Source organism: Lissotriton vulgaris, chromosome 3_2 (genome assembly GCF_964263255.1).
Source record: "Lissotriton vulgaris chromosome 3_2, aLisVul1.2, whole genome shotgun sequence".
In the NCBI taxonomy this organism is placed as follows: domain Eukaryota; kingdom Metazoa; phylum Chordata; class Amphibia; order Caudata; family Salamandridae; genus Lissotriton; species Lissotriton vulgaris.
Window position 1 is genome coordinate 191,450,464 of NC_141690.1, and position 18,707 is coordinate 191,469,170.

Consider the following 18,707-nt stretch of genomic DNA (forward strand, 5'->3'; position numbering starts at 1 on the left):
AAAGTTGTATTTTGTCATTGACTGTTCCCTCAAAGTGCCTTTTGAAAAAAGTATAGTGGTGACCTAGTGCTAAGTGTCAGTAAAACATTTTATCTGGTGTACATTTAGAATTATTACTGTGCATTTGAAAATGTTAGCACACAGCCTTTTTTTCACCTTATCATTGTCAATTTCATCAGCCTTTACTCATTAATTATTTGTATTCATTTCTAGGCGAACATATCATCAGTAAAGAAGAATAGTAGCAGTGGTGACGTTCATAGAAATGCTGGACCTGGATTTCTTCAAAGACAAATTTTTGATAGCAGGTCTTTAGGAGATAAAGAAAGAAGTGAATTATTTAGGGAAACCAGGCATGCAGCAGCTCTAGTCCTATCTCTGGTATTTGAAGATAATTCATCACAACTATGCCCGGGAAAGGTTAGTGGAGATTTTAGTTTTTTTTTCTGCCATATTCATGTGATACACATTTACCCACAAACAATAATGTCGGGAGAACGATTATGTATGCCAGAAAATATTTGTCATCCTCCAGAGAGGAACTGCCGAACTGGGGTAATTCCTTCGGCCTTAAGAATGAAGCAATCACCATAGGTGGAACTAAAATCACTACAACAACACATCATCAAATACATTGGGGAAGAGAAAGGGCAAGACTCGGCAAAACATTATTGAAAGCTCTTAGTGCAAGGAGGTGGTTTAGCACTCCCAAATGTGATTAAATACTACCAATCTGCTCATCTCAGATTATTGGTAAAACGGTAACTTCAAGAATCAGAAAAACAATGGCTCTGTATGGACAGAGCAGTAGCAGGTAGGGATACTCCGACCCCGGAGACCCAAATGGCTATACATCTCAGATATGACTAAGAGCGCTCTGGAGCTCTGAGATCGCACATCCCCTCCTCAGGGCCTATCCACAACAGTAGCTCTGTACACACCGATTCATTCGAACCCTGAATTACACCTGGGGCTTGGAACAAAGGCTGCCTTAAGATACATGATATGTTTCACAAAGGAACAATTTAATCGTTTAATGATTGCAATAGGGAATTTTAGTTAACTAAGACAGATAGACTACAATATGCTCAATAAAGCACTGGGTCATGCAGCCGGGGGTTAAGAAAGCTGCAGTCAGACCCCTAATTCAATTTGAAAAGTGCTGGGCATGTATCATGCAACAAAGGGCTCGACTGGGGCTCTGTACCAGATACTGACCGTAAACTTATCTGGACCAAAATGGCCAGGGAAACAGGCTTAGAGCAGTCATAAAGAGGAAATGATCGGGCCTCACACTGGCCTACCATCCATAAAAGATGTAAAAGCCTTCAGCACAAAGAGGTGGAATATGAATTGCACATGAGGTGGTACTTGGTGTCCATTAAACATAATACCATATATCCTGTCACGTTGGTATGCCGTTCGAGATGTGGGGTGGAAAAAGGCACTTTCATTCTTATCCGGTGAGAATATCCCACAATATAGCTGTTTTGGAATGAAATACTGAGCCACATAGACTTTATTTTGGGAGATAGTATACCGAGAGAACCTTCAGTGGTATTGCTAAATATGACAAGTGGAGGAGAGTAGTTGGGGCCCCCTTTTGAATTATCAGTAGGACTGTGGAGTCTGCACTGGCATAGATTCTGTGTGACTAATACATGAAAAAGCAGAGAGAGGAGTACAAGATGGCAAAATATCCTCCCTACTAACGTAAGTCACATATGTACTTTAGAAAAGTAAGTGGCAAGAGTGTGCATTAATACTTAGTTGACGGATAACAAATAAATGTGTTTGCTAATTTGGTGTTATTATACTCATGCTACTAATATTTTAAGATTTGCCATTTATAACTCTTCAGGTACATACCGAAAGTACGGCTTATTTGCTTGGAGAAGAGCGCACACAATGTAACCAGTGCATTGTTAAATAACTGAAGTGTAGGCCTGAAAAACATTTCTAATGTATTTCCTAGCTAACGTTTAATTTCGTATTTTGCTTGCATTGTAGAATGTAACATGTGTCTGGTATTCCCACTTCAGGTGAACAAGGCTTCATTAGTTGAGAGAAAAAGTTATTATTCCTAGTATTTTTTTTTCAATTTTCAACGCTTTATTCGATTTTCACATATTAAAAATCATAAAAGCAATTCATACAAAAAATATATCTATACAAGCATACATAACATTTAGATTAAAAGAGTATTAAATCAGTTACAGTGATTCAATCGAATAGTTAGTAGTTCATAATAAATTCCGTCGTTTTAAAACACTTTTTAAAAACATTGTCATAGTCATTATGCATAAAGGGTTTCCCAGTTGTTGCAAGTTCAAATACGCTGGCCTACACTGCCGCCAGGCCCCACCTCTCAGGTATTGTTTTATCCATCTGGAGCGTTCTTTATTATACAAGTTGCAGAACAAAACCAGATGGAAGGTGGTCTGGGAGAATGCGTTGTCGCATGGGCAGGCAGCCAGAGTTCTGTTCCAGTCGTTTTTTGCTGGGAATGAGACTAAGTGGTGAAAAATATTAAACCTAAATCTGGTCAGGACAAAACGTTCGAACCCCAAAGTCACAAGGTTTAGATATGGTTGTATTTTGTGGGTAGTCAACAACAGCTGGTGATCGGGCACAGATTTTTTGCTGACTTCACTTCCAAACCTTAGGATGTTAAAGTGCTCCATGCATAGTTTTTCCAATACTTTCTTTGGGATTTCCCCAATTAATTTGGGGTTGTTGTACCATTCTGGCCTGTCGATGTCCGTTAGGACTCTCCTAACGTACTCAAGCCATTTGATACGTTTTGCGTTGTCAAGGGCCATAACGTCACTGATTATTCCTTGATTTAGGCCTAATTCTGGTGTCGCCCATACTGTACGCCAGAGCAGAATTGGCTGGATTCTGATCAGGTCTGTCAAATGGTCCATGCCTAATTCCGCATGGCAATTGTAGACCGATATGCTCTTCGGGAGGGCCAGAAGGTATCTTAAGAAGTTATTTTCTGCAATTTGGAGCGATGTTACATCCTGATACCGCCATATCCCTGCTCCATACAGAGCGATACTTCTGCATTTTGCCACGTATATGTTGAGCATGATTTCAGGTTGTTTTTTGCCCAATTTGCTTGCAAAGTGCTTTACGGCCGCAATCGATCGTTTAAAGGCTAGAATCCTATTTTTCACCTCTGGGCCCCAAGCCCCGGATGCCTCAATTGTGACCCCTAGGTATGGAAATGTTTTAGTAGCTTGTACTTGGAGTCCTGCTACATTAAGTTGGTTACATCTGGCTCCACCTTTACCACAGCACATCACAAAGGACTTCTTAGCGTTGAGTTTAAGGCCCCTTGCCTCCATGTAATCTACATATTTGGTTAGGGCCTTTTGGGCACCAACCTTCGTTCTAGCCATTAACACGGCGTCGTCCGCATACAAAAGGGAGAAAATCTGCCTACTTCCAAACTTCGGTGAATCAATATTACTGGCTCCCAATTCCTTCTCTAAACTGTTGGTGTATAGTGAGAATAGGAATGGGGCCAGCACGCAGCCTTGTCTCACCCCCTTCTGTATGCGGAAAGACCCGGTACATTCCCCCCAGACCATACCTTACTTTGGCGGTAGCATTTGAATATAGTTGTCTCAAAAAGAGAACAATGGCTGGGTCCACGTTCATCTCCTCTAGTGTTTCCCAGAGCTTAGTATGTATTACGCAATCAAACGCAGAGGAGAGATCGACGAAAATTGCGTAAAGACGACCCTCTTTTGCTCTGGTGTACTTCCCTTGTAACAATACAAAATTTAAAACCTGTTCGACTGTACCCATCCCTGCCCGAAACCCATATTGTACGGGTGTTAAAATGTCATTTTCCTCTGCCCATAACTGTAGTTTAGTCAAGACCACTCTCCCTGCAATTTTTTATTAATGAATCCAGGAGAGATATAGGTCTTTAGTTTGATGGGCTTTCCCTATTACCCTTTTTAGGTCGAGCTCTCTCGACCTATTGTCACCGAGTTAGCTCTGAAGGGAGTCAGGACCGGGCACGAACAGATTCGGTTACGTGGACGCGCACAGCAAGTCAGCCTCTCAATCACCCGTGCAAAACACAAGAGCGCACAGACACACACACACCCTCCCCCTACAACTAAGCCCCACACCGCACACACCGACACGTGCACACACACATTCCCCCCCCCCCCTCCCCCCTCCTCACCGTGTTCTTTCCGTGTGTCCCTCTCCCTCCAGCAGGTCAGTCTCGGCATCGGCATCAGGCTCCATGTCTCTCCGGCGATCCTCCTCAGCTTGCGTACACGCTCACGGCGACGGCGTCTCGTGCGCTCTCACCTCGTGCACTACTCATGCCTGAACCTGGGGAACGGGATCGTTTTTGCGTGTCTCGCGCTGGTGCGCATGCAGCAGTTCGCCGGCAGGAGGCTTAGTTGTTAGCTGCTATATACCATGCAGGTTTTTATAAAAACACTTTCACACATGTTTAAATTATTTTTTGTTTTATTTACCGTTCCAAGTGCCGTCTGTCGTCTTCGAACAGTTAAAAACAAAAATATGCACGTTATTTAGGGCACCATCGGGTCATGGTCTGTAGCCGTACATTCGTGTGAATGCATGACTGCTTTTTTTATTACGGAATGAAGATAGCACGATTGGCACTGCTACACTTTACATAAATTAGGTTTGCACAAGGAAAGGTAAGGCGAGCGAAGCGAACCGACCTGAGTCAGCGCGTCACCTGTCTGCTGCTTGGGAGTTTCATTGCTGCTCTCTGGGACAGCAGACATCAATGCCTGCTGCGCGCCTTCCGCCTCGGAAGGACGGGTTTTTAGAGTCAACAGATACCTGTGTGTGTTTAAACTCTGCAACAAACTTCCCGGAAGCCAGTAGCTGTGTGTTTTTAGATCTGATGAGTAATGGCGCTTGTTTGCTCTGCTCAGCCCTGCACTGATGTACTGGCACACGGCTGCAGCACTAGTGAACCAGCACGAGGCACACGTGCTAATCTACAGCAGCACATCACAGGCTGACCATAAAGGTGCACTTGAGGGACCACACATCACCGCAGGAGTAAGGGCAGTGCATCGGACCCTGTGAAATATTTTCACGGAGGTGTTCCCTGGTGCGTCACCCTTCTAAAGTCCACTCTCTGGCAGCCGACAGGACAGCAGCTCCTCTTGACAGCTCTAACCAGGAGGAGGGCAGTTTCGTCCTCGGGAAGGGCAGGCTAGATCCCTGGGAGGGAGAGAGAGAGAGGCGCGTCCGTCCTACCTGTGCGAGTTTGTCTTGCTGGAAGAGGGCTGGGTGTTCCCTGCTCTCCTCCCCCCGGTGGGCCAGCCCAACGCGCTTCACCTGCGCCCGCCAGTATAGAGCCACCGCCGCCGTGCGCCCCATACCGCAGCATGCCCTGCTAGAGCAGCAGGCCCGGCCCAGCACCCGACGCCATGAAGAAGACACACTCCAAATCAGGCACCCTGACCCGGCTCTTTGGAAAGAAGCAGGCCAACGACAACCTCTTTGTCCAAAATCCACCCTGGACCCTACCACAGACTTCCAGCAAAGGAGACAAGAACACCCACGGTCAGTATAGCATTTATCATAAATCCCTCCTTCCTTACTTTTTTTTAAATAACATGTTCCTGTTTGCTTTTCAACCCTTGTGGAATTCTCAGTGGTGTCGTTTAGTGTGTTTTGGTCTTTAATGATTGTCTTTTGCCTAATTGTGTTTGTTGGCCTCGGTCGTCTCCGAACTCTCAATGTTTCTAGGTCTGTGCGCAAGCAGCTAGTTAATCCAGGCGAGCTTGGTTTTTTTTGTATCCATTTCACGGCGAGCAACTAAATCAAACAAGCATTTTTTTACCTAGTTCTTGTTAATTTCTGCTGCTTGTACAGGGAAGCTTGCTCGCTGGTGACATGTGCTGTCTAATCTGTGTCTCTTGTTGAAATTGATTAAAATATTTTTGCAAAGCAAAAGCCAGAACGTTTGACGTTGTCAATACTTGCTTAACGTGTGGGTCTGAGACTATTTCTTTGTGGCCTTCTGGCTTCCTCCGTTCTTGCCTTAGGGTGGTGCTTCACATGCCAACTTAGATTTACCTTGTTTAAATGTGTAATCTCTTCAAAAGAAGACCTTCCCACTGTCCTATATGTTGAAGATGGCAAAAACTTCAGTCCTGTAACACCTGGCCTCAAAACGTATCCTTTAATTCCAACTCAGAGTTTTCATTCCTTTCTGAATTTCCCATTCTCTGTGTGTCAGGGGTTTTGGATTCAGATCAATATGGATGAGAGAGATGATTGTGAGACAATATGGCCTCATCAATGGAAACAAGGGTGAGACAGGAATGAGAGTGAGATATAAGGATGTTCCTATAGCGGCCCAGCATGCAGCAAGGTACCATCAAAAGGGCACATTTTTAATCAGCGGTGTTTACATTCCGGGGGAGGGGATTTGGTGTGGAGGCAGGGTACCCCATCCAAATTCCTTCGGTATAACCGGAAGAAATTTCAGCGGGCAAAGCATGTCATAAAAAGGAAAATGTGCGGTTTTACCAGTCAGTTAGAATGAAACAGCACAGTACTTCTATTCTAACCTGGAAAACTAGCTTGGAATTGTCAGTGGTATTACTGTAAACATTCAATAACGGTATTTCACCTGGGACGTTTTACCAGCTAAAAAAATTCGGCCACCTAGAAATGAGGGATAAGGTGTTAATGGCCAGCTAATTAAAGATGGTCAATGGACACTTAACTAAAAGACTGATGTAATCTAAGGCAGAACAGCATGTTGCAGTGTTGTTTTTGTCAGGACTCTATTATGTGTTTTAGTGCTGCATGCATTATAGACCCGGTTTAATACAACTAGTGTTGACTTAAGAATGTACAATCATATGTTGTGCATCTGAGGTGCAAGTAAAAGACCTTGAAGCAGAAGAGCGGGTCAACTTGACATTTTTAGGGCGAACCTTCGTGATGCAAAGGGTCGGAGGTGTTAGTAAGCATTAGCAGAAGCATGCAATAAAGCCACATTTGAAAGGTGGCAGCTGCCAAACTGAACTCGGACTTCCTGTCCTTACAGTTTAGTGGGTTACCACCTGTTGCACAGAACTCGCAGGGCACACGTGTTTATCAGAGGGGCTGGACACGTTTCATCATTCCAATGCCGCTGAAAGCAGTTTCGTTGATTTGCACAGTGCTAGCACCTGTTGTCTGTGTCTGGCGTGAGAAAGCGCTATAAAAGGGTGTTATGAATTGTAAAGTGCTTGGTACGGTAACTATTAACCCTACAACGGTCTGCTTACCAGACTTCAAATCCCTCGCCAGCACAGCCCCGGCGGAAGCCTTACACAGTGCCCGTGCGTTAATACCCGCAACATACACGGTACAACACCCTGATATCTGCAAATAGAAACACAATAAAAGTCTGACCTTGTTCTTATCCTTGGGTCCGGGGACCCCTTCAGGTTCGTAAAGCCTTCTCAGGGGGGTCACTCACTGCTTGGAAAATTAAATAATGTTTTGTTATTTTCACTTGATATAGCGCAATGACTCATATCGGCTGGTGTATCTGGGCACTTAGACAACATAGCACAACCACAACTAAAATAACCAGGCCTTCAAGAGTTTTTTAAACTAAACAAAATCTGGACAACTGCGGAGATGGGACGGAAGTTGATTCCAAGCCGAGGGGCGGTGAAGAGTGAGATCTACCTCCGACTCTGGAAGAGCGGAGGGGGGAACGGTCAGTCGCGCTTTATAGCTAGACCGAAGAGTTCTGGAAGAGCAGTAATGACGTCATTTATCCTCTATGCACGTGGGGGCTCTGCCCATCAAAGACTTGAGGCAGCAGACCTTAAAAACAGGGCATTTCCTGACCGAAGCCAATGTCGGGTTCTCAGAGTAGGAGCCGGGCGGTTACTTAACTAGCATGCAGCATCGCTTTGCACCAGCTGAAGTCTGGACAGTGAGGGGTCATTGGCGGCCATAAGCATTGGCATTGTCAAGGTGACTAATGACAGGGGCTTGTTTAACATCCTGGCAAATTGGCAATGACCCACAACTGGGGAGGACTGACCCAAGAAACAAAAGAAACAGAAACAGAAACGTACAATCAGGTAAGTGACGGGCCAGCACTGCAGGTTCCAGCTCTGTTGCCCTAAACACAGCTCTTCCAACACAGTGAGCGTCCTGGAGCCTTTTCGACATTCACTAGGCACCGGTGCACAACAAACAGCGCAAGTGCTCGTTTGCACAGCTGTCTTTTGGTGAAATACAGAAATTCTTAGCTCTTACTCTATTCCATATTGCACAAATGTGTTTTTCACCGTTGCAAAAATGAGGTAAATAGTTTGCGAAACATTTTCATAGTTTGATTGCAAATGATTTTATGTTAAATAATTTGGTTTTAACAAAGGAAAATATATCATTAGTGAATATCCACTAGTAAAGAAATTAAGCAAACTAATTTTACAGTATTTATGAGGCCTTAAGAGTTTATGCTTTAACGTAATTCATAATCAACGTAGTTTCCTTTTTCATGTTTTAAAAATGAATAAACTATAGATTTTCTGTTATTTTTAATAGGAACACACAAAACATCGAATCTATTCATTTTCTCAATGTTTGCCCTTGTGCAAAACTAATTTATGTAAAGTGTAGCAGTGCCAATCGTGCTATCTTCATTCCGTAATAAAAAAATGCACCAAATCTGTTTTCGTACCTGTATGAAATGTATATAAGATGGCTACTTGATGGATGATGTGAGTGCTGCCCATTACAAAGCCCCAATAACCTATTAAATATGTTGCACAACCCCCACCTTCTTTTAGTTCTCACAACCCTTTCGTCCCTTTTCTCCTCATTAGTAATACAGATATTTCCAGAATTTCTCCTAATTTAAACACTGCAAATAACTCCACATTAATACTTTTAAAGTTATTATTGCGTTCAACGCTGCTGTAAGAACTTCCTGTTACAGGCAGGGGGCAGCACTGATCTGCATGTGAGTTGAGACAAGACCCAAATTACGGGACACCCCATATTCAAACACACTCAAGACAGGCAGGGATGGACCTGAGACAATCAGTATTTGGGTCTGATAAACCAACCATCAGACCGTATTATTACATTATTTGCAGTAGTAAATAGGCTAGGCCCAGCCCCCACTTACCTGTGACCAGCCCACCGACCAGTCCAGCCCTTTCAGACCCGGCTCTTTGGCCTCGAGGCTCACACCTACCTTCAGTGTGTGAAGAGGTTTTGGTGCCAAGTCTAGGATGTACAAGATGCCACTGATTATGATTGATTTATAAATCAGCCTCAATGCTGCATGAATGTAGCACCCTCTGTTCGGCCTCACCCAGTCCTCTGTCTATGTAGCAGCCTCCGTCATGTGTTCTTTAAGCAGCTTGAGCTAGGAGTACACATAGCAGCTTGAGTCATATATGCACATAGCAGTGTAAGTCATGTGTGCACATAGTAGGTCCAGATATAATTGCGGTACATTGGGTATGCATGTAACAGCCTCACTCATGTATGCATTTAGCATTGGGAGTCGTGATTGCAATCAGAAGCATCAGCCTTCTATATATGTTACTTCTTCAGTTATGTACCCACGTAGCAGCCAGCCTCATTGCTCTATGCATGTTATAGCCTCTGCCACGTGTGGTTGTAGAAGCCTAAATCATATGTATGCATGTGTAGGTACTTATATAGCGCAAACCTAGCAGTGAAGAAACAGAGCACTCTATAAATACCATTATGTGAAGGGTCTGGAGATGATGTACACGATAGCGTACATCAAGTGTGGATGACGCAAATACATTGTAACACATTTAAGGTACAGGAAGATTAAGTGATTTACCAACAACCATACGATTTTGAGTCTAGCACTGAGGCTGGGATTCAAACCGGAGGTTCCAGAACCAAAAGACAGAAATTTGCATTCCTAGGACACATCCCCTCATATATGCATGTCTGCATCTCCTTTCATGTATGCATGTAGGCGCTCCTGTCGTGTTTGCATGAAGTAGTGTTAGTAGTGTGTACATGCGTTACCCTCTATTGTCTGTGCATGTTTGTATATAGGGACAAAGGCCAGTGAATACTGAAGTACTGGGGACACCTATTCTACTCTGCAAAACTGCACTCCATGGCACTGTATTCTACGCCAATCCACTCTACTCTTTACCACTCCACTCTATACCACTTCACTCTACTTCTACTATATGCCACTACACTTCATACTACACCACTCTAAGCCACTCTTTTACAATCTACACCACTCTACTCCACTGCAAAATAAGCAGCGCCTCTCTATGCCACTATACTCTACACATTTTATCTACACCACAATGCTCTACATCACTTAATATACACATAATTCCACTGCACACCATACCCCATATTTACACTACACAAATCCACTCCACGCAATTCCATGCCACACAATTACACAACTAACAATTCCAATCCCACCCACATAATTTCACTCAAACCACATACATCCACCCCATAACACAAGTGTCAAAGACATTGCCATTTACAACACCAATGGCTCTAACTCAAAAAAAATGCGAGACCTATTGCATTTCTAATGCTTGTTATATAGTGGGATTATTACTGATTCTGCCCATGTTTTAATGAAACCTTTTGAACAACAAGCACCCAAAACCAGCAAACAAACTGGTGCCCATAGGTCAGTATTCATCTTATAAAGATCACTAGGGATCCCATCTGGTCCCGGGGCCTTATTATTCTGGGTAGAGTTTATAGCCATTAGTACCTCATCTAGGTTAAACTCAATTGGGATGGGATAATGGTTACTCACTAATTGAGGTTCCTCTTGGGTATTGCAGAATACATTCGAAAAAAATTCCACCCACGATTTTTCATCGATGGCTATCTCCATCCTAGCTGCCACTTTGTTGTTAAGGAACGGTAAGTTAACTACCTGCCAAAATAGTTTTGCGTCTCTGCTCTCCGCAGCATTCACTAGGTCTTGCCATGCTTTTTCTTTAATTGCTTTCTTTCGTTGGTGCCTAGCTAAATTGTATGCCTTTCTAAGTGACCTTATTACAACATGGTCCCTTGTTGTTTCACTAAAAGCCAATTTGAGGGCCTTATGTGTCTTAGTGCATTGAGTGTCGAACCAGCCCTTAGGACTATTACTTTTATTGGGGCGAGTCCTGGTTAAGACACCTTGTGTGATACTAGTGATATTACTAAATGCCTCCAAAATTTCATCGTTTGTGGACTTTTCCTCTAAACATACCAAGAATGAGGAAAGAGCACGTTCCACAACTTTCTGAAGAGTTTTTACTGGGTCTACCATGCTCCATTTCAGGGCGATGCCATTTTGCCGTGCTACAGCGAGGTTTTGCGACCATGCCAGGGTCTCAGTTATTGTGGCGGTTTTAGTTCCTGGGGCACTAACAAGAATTTGTATCGGTAAATGATCACTCAGACCGATGGTGGGGGTCTCATAATTAGCCACCCGACCGCCAAACATGTTCGGCAGGATGATAAAATCGATAGTTGAGTGAAGTCCCCTCGCTAAAAAGGTAGAAGTGAACTCAACCTTGGGGGAGCAAAGCCTGTTTGCAAAGCCAAGATCAAACTTGGCCATAATGCCAATCAATATTTCCCCTTTATCATTATGTCGGAAGTGACTACTATCCACATGGTCCCCCTCCCCGTATTCCTGGAAACCGCATGTTTCACTAGAGCATAGGTTTATGTTGAAATCACCTACCCAGACCCATCACGGGTTTTACCTCCCTTATTTCTTTTGTCAATTTTAATAGTTCTTCCCTAAAGTCGGAGTTCTTAATATTATTATAAAAGTTAACCACTATTAGCACGTCGATGGAATTTAGAGGAATAGTGACCAACTGAAAGTAAGGTGAGGTTGGTCTTCCAGAACTGATACTGGTGTCTAAGCGATGGACACATACACACATAACCCCCCTTTGTGCCTACCATGGCTAGAGGGTACAGCAGGGACATGGAAAGTCCTAAATCCGTCTATGTGTAATTCAGTTAACACCCAGGTTTCCTGGACACATAGTATGTCAATGTTGTTAACGAACTCCCTCCACGCTGTTTCTTGAACTTTATTTGCTAGCCCACACACATTCCATGACACTACTCTTACTTGGCGTTCATGTGTGCTTATATCTTTGGGTTTGAGTATATTTTTACCTTTGGTTATTTTGCACGGGATCCTCTTTACCATGTCATCCTTCAACGTGACCCCATCGGTTACATTTCCCTTAGCCAGGGCATCCTTTCCCGGCTTACTATTTTGCTTGATCCCAATTTCCCTAACTCTGGTTATGTTAGCCCTGGTATAGGGAAGCGTCTGGCCAAATCTGGAACACTCGGATACAGCCTCTTTTTTCCCCCCATAAATACTACCCGGTTTAGAGACTGGAATACCGAGTCAGTCATTCAGGTCCAAGCCTGAAAGGGGTTCAAAAAGGTTGTGTATCGGGATATTCCAATATTCAATCGGGTTTGTGGGATAGTGGGCATAATCAAAGGGAAGAACAGGTCTGTTTGGGCGTTGAGGTGGAAAGAATGATGGGGAATTATTTATATAGTGTCTTGTGAAATTGGGGTACTGTTTACGATAGAAGAATTGCTGGGGATCGGTGCGACCCCATTTTGGGGGATGAGTGCGGGACCTCATCAGAGCTTCGGGGTAGAAGTAGCTCAAGTTTCGAGGAGATACACTGCCCTCCTTTCTACCCGAAAACCAATCACTAATGTGGGTGACGACTCTATGGTCCCTAAAATGTATTATTATCACATCCCCCTCTATATCTTTTGGTCTCACCCCTACCCAACCACACCGTCTAACAGACACTATGTCCCCTTTCAAATGTGGTGGGAGAGGTCTATTATTCCGCAACCAGTGTATGACCTTATTTTTGAGGCTGGTGTTTGGCTCTATGCTACCCACTGGTACCACAGGGACACCAGTCAGAATAATAACATAGTTTGAGGATTCTGGGGGTAGGTCAACATTTCCCTTATTCTTTGTTTTTACCCAGTTCTGTGGTGGTACGTTCGTTAACTTGGGGTCTGTGGGAACAGGGGCTTTCAGGCGGACTGGCTTAACCCTTCCTTCATGTAGTGCTTGTGTGACCACTGATCTAGTGGTATTATTATTATGCGAGGAGGTTTTTTCAGAGTTATCCTGTCGTAGGATCAATGTATTCTGTGCTGGTTGTGTTATTGAAGGACGGCTTTCCTTTGAGATGTTATCTTTCTGGGCTTCCTTTGGAATATGTGCTGCTAGAATATGGTCCATGTTTTCCCCTTACCTTTTAACCCTTTCTAGGAGTGGCAGCATTAAAGATTTGAAGAGACGTTCGATGTCCTCAAGGAGCCCTTTAGACGTCAGTGCTTCTGGGAACATACTCATGTTTGTTTGTGGCCCACATAATACGTCTTTCTCTAGTTCCTTGGTAGTTTTGTTCGAAGAGTTCTTTGTTGGTAAGGGTGGATTTATGCTTTTAGTCCCTTTTCTAACCCCAACATTCCTCCTTTTTTTCCTTGGTGGCGAATGACACACTTCTTGGCCTCTCTTATTCTGTGTCTTTTCTTTAGTTGGACTGACTATTTGCAATGATTGTGTCTCCATTTGTGCAGCCTCCTCCGAGGGTGGATTCGATACAGGGAGTGAGGCACTTGTATTGGCCTGAGAGGCTTGATCCAACACTATGGGGGAATTCAGGTCAATTAAAGAATGGGATATAGATGGTGACCCATTAGTGTTGATAGCGTTGTTTGACTCATTAATAGTTATGAGGGGTGGGCCATCCTGGAAAATCAAAGGGATGTCGTCGATATTAAATAGGTCTACATCTGACTCTCCCATAGGTAGAGCGTTGTTATATGGTTGAGGAATTAGTACCTTTTTTTGAGCCAGGGCTGGGGGTTTATGTTTAAGAAGTTCGATAGAGAAGCGGCGCTCAGCTCGTTTCTCTGCCAGCGCTATCTCTCTATCTATTTCCCTCGTTGTTCGTGCGAAATACTTGTCTAAAGGCCCTAGTATAGTGACCCCTACAGTAGAAGGTAAATAATTCATCACGTCCGAAGACATACTGGTGTCTCAGATCAATATTAATATAGGCGAGGAGTAATAGCAGTTAAATTACAATCGCGGATTGGCACAACACTCAAAAAATTAAGGTTTATCCTTAGGCGGAAGTGAGACAAGGCTAATGACAGCTTACAGTTCCAGTTGCGATGGCCGGGTAGGCGAGGTAGGAGCGTGAGACCGACGTTAGAGGATGGGCCCAGCCCAGCCTCCTTCGGCCCCTGACGGCCACAGGCCCTTTGCCGGGCAAGTCCCGCAGAGCGTGATGTTCCGCCAACAAGTAGAGGGAAAGGGCGGACCGTGGGCGGGACTCACAGGTGCGCGGGCCAGGTGACGAGGCCGTGCAGGGACTCCTGGGAAAGTGAGTCCCTGCTGCGCGCTGATCTTTCCCCTGTGGCAGAAGGACTCGCCCACAGCACTGCAGCCTCCCGAGCTTTGCACCACCTCCTGGCAGCGCGAAGCGGCACCCGCGAAGCGGCACCCGCAAGGATTGGGGCTCCAACAACACCCACGGGTCCTCAGGTTAGATCAAGCAGCAGGCTCCACAAAAAGTTCTGGGCAGTAGAGGCTAACCCCACAGCAGTTCACAGCGTGTTTCCCAACTTTACACGCTGGAGACGGGGCTTTAATGATCAGTTGTGGCCCGGGGGCGGGGCTCACAGGTGCGCGGGCCAGGTGACGAGGCCGTGCAGAGACTCCTGGCAAAGTGAGTCCCTGCTGCGCGCTGATCTTTCCCCTGTGGCAGAAGGACTCGCCCACAGCACAGCAGCCTCCCGAGCTTTGCACCACCTCCTGGTAGCGCGAAGCAGCACCCGCGAAGCGGCACCCGCGTAGCGGGTGCGGCAAGGATTGGGGCTCCAACAACACCCACGGGTCCTCAGGTTAGATCAAGTAGCAGGCTCCACTAAAAGTTCTGGGCAGTAGAGGCTAACCCCACAGCAGTTCACAGCGTGTTTCCCAACTTTACACGCTGGAGACGGGGCTTTAATGATCAGTTGCCGGCCCGGGGGCGGGGCTCACAGGTGCGCGGGCCAGGTGACGAGGCCGTGCAGGGACTCCTGGGAAAGTGAGTCCCTGCTGCGCGCTGATCTTTCCCCTGTGGCAGAAGGACTCGCCCACAGCACAGCTGCCTCCCGAGCTTTGCACCACCTCCTGGCAGCGCGAAGCGGCACCCGCAAGGATTGGGGCTCCAACAACACCCACGGGTCCTCAGGTTAGATCAAGCAGCAGGCTCCACAAAAAGTTCTGGGCAGTAGAGGCTAACCCCACAGCAGTTCACAGCGTGTTTCCCAACTTTACACGCTGGAGACGGGGCTTTAATGATCAGTTGTGGCCGGGGGGCGGGGCTCACAGGTGCGCGGGCCAGGTGACGAGGCCGTGCAGAGACTCCTGGAAAAGTGAGTCCCTGCTGCGCGCTGATCTTTCCCCTGTGGCAGAAGGACTCGCCCACAGCACAGCAGCCTCCCGAGCTTTGCACCACCTCCTGGCAGCGCGAAGCGGCACCCGCGAAGCGGCACCCGCGTAGCGGGTGCGGCAAGGATTGGGGCTCCAACAACACCCACGGGTCCTCAGGTTAGATCAAGTAGTAGGCTCCACTAAAAGTTCTGGGCGGTAAAGGCTAACCCCACAGCAGTTCACAGCGTGTTTCCCAACTTTACACGCTGGAGACGGGGCTTTAATGATCAGTTGCCGGCCCGGGGGCGGGGCTCACAGGCGCGCGGGCCAGGTGACGAGGCCGTGCAGGGACTCCTGGGAAAGTGAGTCCCTGCTGCGCGCTGATCTTTCCCCTGTGGCAGAAGGACTCGCCCACAGCACAGCAGCCTCCCGAGCTTTGCACCACCTCCTGGCAGCGCGAAGCGGCACCCGCGAAGCGGCACCCGCAAGGATTGGGGCTCCAACAACACCCACGGGTCCTCAGGTTAGATCAAGCAGCAGGCTCCAAAAAAAGTTCTGGGCAGTAGAGGCTAACCCCACAGCAGTTCACAGCGTGTTTCCCAACTTTACACGCTGGAGACGGGGCTTTAATGATCAGTTGTGGCCGGGGGGCGGGGCTCACAGGTGCGCGGGCCAGGTGACGAGGCCGTGCAGAGACTCCTGGAAAAGTGAGTCCCTGCTGCGCGCTGATCTTTCCCCTGTGGCAGAAGGACTCGCCCACAGCACAGCAGCCTCCCGAGCTTTGCACCACCTCCTGGCAGCGCGAAGCGGCACCCGCGTAGCGGGTGCGGCAAGGATTGGGGCTCCAACAACACCCACGGGTCCTCAGGTTAGATCAAGTAGCAGGCTCCACTAAAAGTTCTGGGCGGTAGAGGCTAACCCCACAGCAGTTCACAGCGTGTTTCCCAACTTTACACGCTGGAGACGGGGCTTTAATGATCAGTTGCCGGCCCGGGGGCGGGGCTCACAGGTGCATGGGCCAGGTGACGAGGCCGTGCAAGGACTCCTGGGAAAGTGAGTCCCTGCTGCGCGCTGATCTTTCCCCTGTGGCAGAAGGACTCGCCCACAGCACAGCAGCCTCCCGAGCTTTGCACCACCTCCTGGCAGCGCGAAGCGGCACCCGCAAGGATTGGGGCTCCAACAACACCCACAGGTACTCAGGTTAGATCAAGCAGCAGGCTCCACAAAAAGTTCTGGGCAGTAGAGGCTAACTCCACAGCAGTTCACAGCGTGTTTCCCAACTTTACAGGCTGGAGAAGGGGCTTTAATGATCAGTTGCCAGTCGCGGGGGCAGGGCTCACAGGTGCGCGGGCCAGGTGACGCGGCCGTGCAGGGACTCCTCGGAAAGTGAGTCCCTGCTGTGCGCTAATCTTTCCCCTGTGGCAGAAGGACTCGCCCACAGCACAGCAGCCTCCCGAGCTTTGCACCACCTCCTGGCAGCGTGAAGCGGCACCCGCGAAGCGGGTGCGGCAAGGATTGGGGCTCCAACAACACCCACGGGTCCTCAGGTTACATCAAGCAGCAGGCTCCACAAAAAGTTCTGGGCAGTAGAGGCTAACTCCACAGCAGTTCACAGCGTGTTTCCCAACTTTACAGGCTGGAGAAGGGGCTTTAATGATCAGTTGCCAGTCGCGGGGCAGGGCTCACAGGTGCGCGGGCCAGGTGACGCGGCCGTGCAGGGACTCCTCGGAAAGTGAGTCCCTGCTGCGCGCTGATCTTTCCCCTGTGGCAGAAGGACTCGCCCACAGCACAGCAGCCTCCCGAGGTTTGCACCACCTCCTGGCAGCGCGAAGCGGCACCCGCAAGGATTGGGGCTCCAACAACACCCACGGGGCCTCAGGTTAGATCAAGCAGCAGGCTCCACAAAAAGTTCTGGGCAGTAGAGGCTAACCCCACAGCAGTTCACAGCGTGTTTCCCAACTTTACACGCTGGAGACGGGGCTTTAATGATCAGTTGTGGCCGGGGGGCGGGGCTCACAGGTGCGCGGGCCAGGTGACGAGGCCGTGCAGAGACTCCTGGAAAAGTGAGTCCCTGCTGCGCGCTGATCTTTCCCCTGTGGCAGAAGGACTCGCCCACAGCACAGCAGCCTCCCGAGCTTTGCACCACCTCCTGGCAGCGCGAAGCGGCACCCGCGAAGCGGCACCCGCGTAGCGGGTGCGGCAAGGATTGGGGCTCCAAATACACCCACGGCTCCTCAGGTTAGATCAAGTAGCAGGCTCCACTAAAAGTTCTGGGCGGTAAAGGCTAACCCCACAGCAGTTCACAGCGTGTTTCCCAACTTTACACGCTGGAGACGGGGCTTTAATGATCAGTTGCCGGCCCGGGGGCGGGGCTCACAGGTGCGCGGGCCAGGTGACGAGGCCGTGCAGGGACTCCTGGGAAAGTGAGTCCCTGCTGCGCGCTGATCTTTCCCCTGTGGCAGAAGGACTCGCCCACAGCACAGCAGCCTCCCGAGCTTTGCACCACCTCCTGGCAGCGCGAAGCGGCACCCGCGAAGCGGCACCCGCAAGGATTGGGGCTCCAACAACACCCACGGGTCCTCAGGTTAGATCAAGCAGCAGGCTCCAAAAAAAGTTCTGGGCAGTAGAGGCTAACCCCACAGCAGTTCACAGCGTGTTTCCCAACTTTACACGCTGGAGACGGGGCTTTAATGATCAGTTGTGGCCGGGGGGCGGGGCTCACAGGTGCGCGGGCCAGGTGACGAGGCCGTGCAGAGACTCCTGGAAAAGTGAGTCCCTGCTGCGCGCTGATCTTTCCCCTGTGTCAGAAGGACTCGCCCACAGCACAGCAGCCTCCCGAGCTTTGCACCACCTCCTGGCAGCGCGAAGCGGCATCCGCGAAGCGGCACCTGCGTAGCGGGTGTGGCAAGGATTGGGGCTCCAACAACACCCACGGGTCCTCAGGTTAGATCAAGTAGCAGGCTCCACTAAAAGTTCTGGGCGGTAGAGGCTAACCCCACAGCAGTTCACAGCGTGTTTCCCAACTTTACACGCTGGAGACGGGGCTTTAATGATCAGTTGCCGGCCCGGGGGCGGGGCTCACAGGTGCACGGGCCAGGTGACGAAGCCGTGCAGGGACTCCTGGGAAAGTGAGTCCCTGCTGCGCGCTGATCTTTCCCCTGTGGCAGAAGGACTCGCCCACAGCACAGCAGCCTCCCGAGCT

The 18,707-nt window shown here is 48.2% G+C and overlaps 1 protein-coding gene across 1 annotated transcript in view; it reads left to right on the forward strand.

Annotated features, from left to right (window-relative positions):
* Window positions 1–18,707, forward strand: part of POLN (DNA polymerase nu) — a 2,377,116-nt gene that overhangs the window by 502,551 nt on the left and 1,855,858 nt on the right. Inside the window, exon 6 of the mRNA XM_086964459.1 lies at window positions 214–420. Coding sequence (XP_086820585.1) covers window positions 214–420 — 207 coding nt within the window. The remainder of the gene's footprint in view (window positions 1–213; window positions 421–18,707) is intronic.